Source organism: Solanum lycopersicum, chromosome 2 (assembly GCF_036512215.1).
Source record: "Solanum lycopersicum chromosome 2, SLM_r2.1".
Classification (NCBI taxonomy): domain Eukaryota; kingdom Viridiplantae; phylum Streptophyta; class Magnoliopsida; order Solanales; family Solanaceae; genus Solanum; species Solanum lycopersicum.
This window is the reverse complement of record NC_090801.1, coordinates 52425609-52432877: the sequence shown is the minus strand read 5'-3', so window position 1 is coordinate 52432877 and position 7269 is coordinate 52425609. Positions and strand designations below refer to the sequence as shown.

Sequence of the window (7269 nt, the reverse complement as noted above, 5' to 3'; positions counted from 1 at the left end):
GAAGAAAATAGGGCTACTAAGATTGAATTAAATTAAGGGAAAGAGGCTAAAAATATCCTTAAACTATTTGAAAAGGTTTAAAAATATTCCTCATTCACCTATTGGGTTAAAAATATCATTTCATCCACCTTTTTGGTCCACAATCACCCTTAAACTAACAATCTTTTATTTTTTTAAATTATAATTATTATTATTAATTATTATGTGACATCTTCCTAGTGGATAAATTCAAATTTCAATGGTAGCAATGACCAAATTCTAACACAATCAAAAAGAGCTTTTTAGTTTTAATTGGTATTAAATTCACTAGTTATCATTGATTGAGGTTGTATATGGTGATGAGAAAGAGAATAAGTTATTAGGATGGAATGGTAGAGAAGAGATGTTCAAATCTTTTAATTTTGATGAATTTTTAATTTGGTTTGGATCAAAAAATGTGGATATGGGTCAAATGGGTCATATAATAATTAATAATAATAATAATAATTAAAAAATAAAAGGTTGTTTGTTTTATGGGTAATTATGGACCAAAAAGGTGAATGAAGGGATATTTTTAATTCAATAGGCGAACGAAAGGTATTTATAAACCTTTTCTAGTAGTCCAGAAATATTTTTGACCCTTTTTTCCCTTAAATTAATCAGTTTAAGGTTAATGAGGTGGGTCCGAGTTGGTCTTCATAGTAAAAGTAGTCAACTACGTGAGAATAATACTTTAGAATAATTTTTTTATAATATTTTAATTTCAAAGCAATACAACTAAATTTTTTTGTACCAAATTAAACGATATCTTTCTAAATGTAGTCTGATGTATAAAAATGCTCCAGAAGAAAATAAATACTAAATAAAAGGAATTGAATTGGTATGCATGTTTATTATATTGACCATAGGATTGATATAGTTGTCCTCAAACCCCCTTTACGTTTGTTGCGTTATGCTAGTTGTTTTCGCTTTATTCTATTAACCTTTTACCTTAATTCTGTTAATTGCCTCCTTTCTTCTCCAATTTCACGATAACTCAAGGAGGACAACAACTCCTTTGTGTTCTCTCCCTTCTTCATTTTCCTGTGATTCAAGGAGGACGACAATTTCCTTGTCTTCTCTTTCCTTCCTTCTCCTCGATTCAATGTTATTATTTTCTACTCCATATTTAATTTATACTGATTCAATTTATTTATGATTTACGAGGCATTCAAATAAAATTCATTAATTTTGAAGTTTGATCTATCTTCAATCTTCAATAATTATCATATTAGTCTGAGATTAAAATCGTTAATACCATTTTTAGTTTCCTCTAACCACATCTTGATGATCTTGAATTTCAATTGATGCATTTCATGCAACGTATAATGTGATCTCAACGATCACAAATGCTAGCGTTAGGTGTATGCAGGATGTTAATTTAGTGATTTTTTTAACATCCTGGTCTTTGTGTATACAAAATTTTTGAATGGCCTTTATGTAAAGGCCATTCAAAAATTAATTTAGGTAATAGGGTGATTTTTTTAACTCCATATTTGAATTTGTGGCTGTGATACATCAAGTTCATGCAATGCATTGGTGGCCGAGCTTCTCATCTTCCACCCGTGCCTCTACCTCCGAAAGAAAAGTTCATTCCGATGATAGCGTGATCGTCACGCGCGGGGGCGTTCGTTCGGCCCTGAAATCAGCTCTCTTCGGCACCCGTAGCCGTATGCGCCAAATATCCCGGAAGAAGAAGAGGCCCCAACACCGTGGTGGTGACCACCATAGTGTCGACGTCGGAGATGATTGGCACTCTCAGTATTCGTATGAAAGTTCTCTACAGGAGGAACGTCCGCCGCCGCAACCCCTCCCTTTGCCGGAATTACATATGATGCTCCGTCAACATCCTAATTTGGTTCAAGCCCCCAGCGTCCCACTTCCTTCGCCTAGTGAAGCAATTTCGCATCATAAAGCTGGAGAGGAAATAGAAAGAGAAAGGATGGATGCTTTCAATGGTGGAGCAACACGAGAGGGGTATGTGAAAATTTCTCAATATGTCCAGTAATTGTTTCTTATTTTGCTCAAGTTTAAATTATATTTGTGTAAATTCGATCGGAAACTCTTCTTTCTTCGAATTATTAGGTCTCTAAATTTCTTATTCAAATGAATTAATTTGTGCATTTTACAATCAAATTCTTAGGGTTTTAGTTGGTTGTGGGTCATCATGTTTTGAACAATTTCCTGATATTTTTAGTGACTGAATTTGTCAAATTTGAAATCAACACAATAACAATTTTCTTTTTCTCTAGGCGTAGCTGGCAATTAACACTCATGTAGTCATTTATTGTATTGACCTACTAGTTGTCTCTTATGCTGCGGGTTTCTTACTGTCCTGCTTATGTTTCCATAAATGTTGGGTTTATGTTTTCCTTGAGTCGATTGTCTATCTGAAACAACCTCACTGCTTGCACAAGGTAGGGGTAAGGTCTGCATACACTTTACCCTGCCCGGACCTCACTTGTTAAACTAGGTATGTTGTTGTAGTAGTCATATATTGTAGGTTTCAGATTATGTAGACCTGATGATTTTGTTCTTTGTTTGATATTTCAGCAGACTATTAAACCAAGAGTCTCGAAAGAGAACAGATCACTCTGCAACTCCATTGTCCAGGATGATGCCACCTCGGATGCTGCTTGTCCCAGAAAGAATCCCTCCTGACTTTTGGACTAGTGCTCCAACTAGTCCTTATGCAAGTCCTACACATAGACAACTGAAAAGTTGTGATCATATAACGAGTCCTCTTTTCGTCACACCTCCTAGTGTATTTCAAGTTTGGTCTGCCCCTGAGATGCCTCCTTCAGAAGCCCCTCATGGTTTAGGCTTTTCTTATAACCATGCTTTTAGTGTTGATAACTCTCCTCTTCACAGTCCAAGATTAAGTCCTCAGAGAAGATCCAGGAGTCCAAGTGGATCTATTTCACCTTTACATCATCCACTACCAAATGATCAGTGCCCAATGACGCGTCGTGAGAATTGCGCTCAAGGAAATGTCCATCCTTTACCCCTTCCTCCTCTAGCTACCCATCCCGTTTCACCACCTACCCCTAAAGCAGATATATCACCTATTAAAGGCCAGTGGAAAAAAGGAAAGCTTATTGGACGTGGGACATTTGGAAGTGTTTACGTAGCATCAAACAGGTATATAGATCTTGTTGATGGATGTTGTTGCATGTCTGTATGATGCTGTAACATGCTGATAGTATAAATATATCTTAAGTCCTTCAATATTTTCTAATGTAACACTATGATCTTAACCAGAGAGACAGGAGCTTTGTCTGCATTGAAAGAAGTTGAATTATTACCAGATGACCCAAAATCTGCTGAGTCTATAAGGCAGCTAGAACAGGTCAGATTTCCTTCACTGTCTTTGTTTCATAATCCTTGAATACTTGGATTCTCTGTATAGATTTTTATTGGAGTTAATAAAAATCATATATGGGCACTCCTGCATTACTAAAATTGGCCGAAATATTTGGAGTTTGGGGTTTATCTGCATTACTATTTTTGGAAACGTGCCTTGCACGTTTGACCTCTATTATTGTTATAATTTATATAGGCCCAAGATATAAAATTGCTCGACATTGTCTGACGTACTCCTATATGTCTTTTTGTGCATATTAAATAAACTTTTTTTAGTGTTTACTTTTTGCCTATAACTTAAATATTGGTGAATGATGAGCAACTTGTAAGGCTAGAACTAAGCCCCAAGGCTGAAATTTCTTGGGATATAAATACTCCAACAATCATTAAAAATAAAAAAATGAATGAAGGACACAAACCAATAAGAAAAATAGTGACCAATAAAAAAATATTACAAGAACTATTAGATTATGTGTTTCTCCAACAACCATGAAAATAAAAAATGAACGAAGGCACAAATCAATAAGAAAAATAGTGACCAATAAAAAATACTCTTTACAGAAGAACTATTAGATGATGAAAACAAAGTGTGGTGGATTAATATTTTTTATCCAATTTATAAAGGGAGAAATTAAGTACATGAAAAGTTTGTGCATGTTATTGTGATATTTCAATTACAAAAAAGTTTGGCCAATAAAGGAACTGAAAGGGTGCAATTAATGGAAAAAATGAAGGCTTTGTACGGTAAAATAGAACATACAGACAGTCTTAACTTACTGAAAACTATGTTGAGGATTAACATCTTTAAGTTACAAATTAATGAGTGGAGATTCCATACCTTTTCACTTTAACCTTCAACAGAAAATCGTTTATCTGACTTTCTCAGGATATTAGTTTTACATATCCATGTTTTTTGGTAGATATATAGATATACAACTTGCTTGATTGGTTAACATAATCACTATGGTTTAGAATGTTCAAAATCTCAACTGTCTGCCTCTTTACTGATGAATTGAAAGCATGCTAAGAATCAGAAGCACCATTTATTGAGCATAATGGTCATGATTTATTCTTTATGTTGGTCCAGGAAATCAATGTTCTCAGCCACCTCAAGCACCCAAACATTGTCCAGTATTATGGCAGTGAAATAGTAAGAAATTTTTACAAAGTTATAAACTTAATTCATCCTTCTACATACTGTTCAGTGATTGTGTTTTATTCTTTGATATTGCAGGTTGATGACCGCTTTTACATTTATCTAGAATATGTTCATCCTGGTTCTATCAATAAATTTATCCAAGACCATTGTGGGGAAATTACAGAATCTATTGTGAGGAATTTCACTCGCCATATTCTTTGCGGGTTAGCGTACTTGCATAGTAAAAAGACCATTCACAGGTGATAGTCAGATATTCAACTATGATAGATATAATATATAGAACCTTCTGAAGAACCATTTTGAAATGTTCCTTGTACAGGGACATTAAAGGGGCTAATTTGCTTGTTGATGCTTATGGGGTTGTCAAACTTGCAGACTTTGGGATGGCTAAGCACGTACGTTACTCTATCTCAAGTCATTTTTTCAGTTTGCAGTTTTTTTTAAGTAAAGAATGTTCTATTTAGTAGAATGTAATGATTGATCCAGAGATCTTTGTGCTTTACATGGTAAATCTCTTCATAGTGGAGTGTTAATATGCGTTTTTAGATGCTTCATCTATAGCATTGTGGAGAAATATGGGTGTTTTAAACATCTTCTTTTTTTGTAATAATAGCTGTGAATGTTTTAATTTGGAGACGACATTCTCTTGTGCTGCTATGTAAAACAAGAATGTATATTCAGAAAAACAACAATAATAGTTATAACAATTTTTCTATGTTGTCACTCTAAGATGTATAATCAACAGATCTTAGACTAACAGACTGGCTGTTGCCAGACTTTTGCTAGCGTTATATTTTTCTTTGAACCTCAAGTGTTGTTATGCAGCTAAACGGGCATTCAGCTAATCTCTCTTTAAAAGGAAGTCCATATTGGATGGCTCCTGAGGTACTTCCCTTCAACAGCATATCTTTCTAATTATGTTCTCTCACCTCCTACAGCTTATGTTTTCTGCTTCCTGCAGCTTATGCACTCTGTTATGCAGAGAGATAATAGTAGCGATCTTGCCTTTGCTATTGATATATGGAGTTTGGGTTGTACTATAATTGAGATGCTGAATGGCAAACCTCCTTGGAGTGAATATGAAGCTGTAAGGACTTTATTTCTGCATTTTTTAGCTCGTACGTGATCTTTCCTGGCAGAAATCCATTTCTTGACATGCCCTCTTAGATTCACATGGCTCCACGAACTTAGCAAATAATAACTAATTATGCTACATTTTCTTGTTTCAAGGGGTCATATGAATTTGTTACTCTAGCTGTGCAGCTGGTATTCCATTAGACCAGGGCATTAGTGTAATCAAATATCTGATTTCTCCCAATGTACCTTTATTTTTGTCATTGGCCATCTAACAGAGTTAAGGATATCTTTCACTATGTCTAGATTTGCCTTTGGTCATTATGAATTATCAAATCATTTAATTGTTTTATGAACTTTTTAACATCAGAAATGGAGGAATGTTAAGCAGCTGAAAAATCATAGCTACTTGAGTATAGTTTATACTCAACTTGTGCAAGCTTTTTTTTGTATAATTTCACCTAAGAGCAAGACCATGTAGTGCTTTCTATAAACTCTTAAAACTTACAAATCAAATAATTCAACTATGACAGGCTGCAGCGATGTTCAAGGTTCTAAAAGATACCCCACCAATACCTGAAACATTATCACTAGAAGGGAAAGATTTTTTGCATTGTTGTTTCCGTAGAAATCCAGCAGAGAGGCCATCAGCTAGCATGTTGCTAGAACATCCATTTGTTAGAATGTCGCATCAGCCAGAAGTTCCTTCTTTTGTCCAGCAAGTTGACGGGATAAGACTAACAGTACGTATATTCAGTCCCTTATTCCCTTTCCTCTTTTGCTGGTTGTGTTTCTTCATCCCATAGTATACCTTTGACAGGAAAAGTTGCATTCTCAAAGAGAGCAGCTAAGTTATAAACTTGAGGCGGTGCATGTATCATTAGAAAGATAACACTCGGAAAGATCTGGCAAAGAAGAACAAATTGTGATCTAAAGAATGGAGTCCTCAAATGAGCAAGTTCACTTAAATGTCTGCCTGCCTCAAAGCTTTATGCCTACACAGCAGCAATGACATCATTCATATTCTAACATAGCAACGGGACTCTGTTATTTTGCTCATTCAACTCCCATGGTCATCCCCCGTTCATCCCATTGAAGAACAGAGGCATTCTGGGCCGACTACTATGATTACATGCCCATGTGGTGCAGTGACTATTTAGGATTACTCATCTTCATTGATGTGATTTTCTAAAGAGAGCTCGACTGGTAAATACATCACAGACCTTTCTCAATGTGCTCTGTAGATAGCTTGGATGCATAGGGAGTTGGAGCCACGAGGTGCTGTCCCTCCTCAATGCTTAGAAGAGAGGAAGACATGTTTATAGTCCAGGGAAATTGCCCTGCAGACCTTGGATTATATCTTTTGTGTATTAATAACAAAAATGGAGCTACAATGACAACTATACCGATACAATGACCAAATTCAAAGATATTGAAGCCCTATGAAAGCTGTATTAGTTAATCTATCAATCTTTCAAGTACTTTATGATAGCTGTGTAATGTAAAGCAGCTGAATGAATTTAACAAAGCAAAGCTTTGATAAACATTTAACAAAAATGTGCCTCTATACAGGCAAGTTGGAGTCAGCTATATGAATCTTGTTTGCTCCATTTAAATTTGTTTTTCATAACCTGTACGTTCCTTAAATTTGGTGC

The 7269-nt window shown here is 35.3% G+C and overlaps 1 protein-coding gene across 2 annotated transcripts; it reads left to right on the top strand.

Annotated features, from left to right (window-relative positions):
- The first annotated feature begins 1183 nt into the window (after positions 1–1183).
- Positions 1184–7230, top strand: LOC101264176 (mitogen-activated protein kinase kinase kinase 5-like). Of its 2 annotated transcripts, none has more exons than XM_010318857.4 (10): positions 1184–1995; positions 2575–3159; positions 3280–3367; positions 4469–4531; positions 4616–4779; positions 4860–4935; positions 5366–5425; positions 5502–5627; positions 6148–6357; positions 6435–7230. In XM_010318857.4, exons 1-10 carry the CDS (start codon positions 1550–1552, stop codon positions 6504–6506), a joined length of 1890 nt encoding a protein of 629 aa, XP_010317159.1. In that variant the 5' UTR covers positions 1184–1549; the 3' UTR covers positions 6507–7230. The 2 variants fall into 2 exon arrangements, with proteins under 2 accessions (XP_010317159.1, XP_004233431.1); XM_004233383.5 differs by having other exon boundaries at positions 2572–3159.
- Positions 7231–7269: the final 39 nt, after the last annotated feature.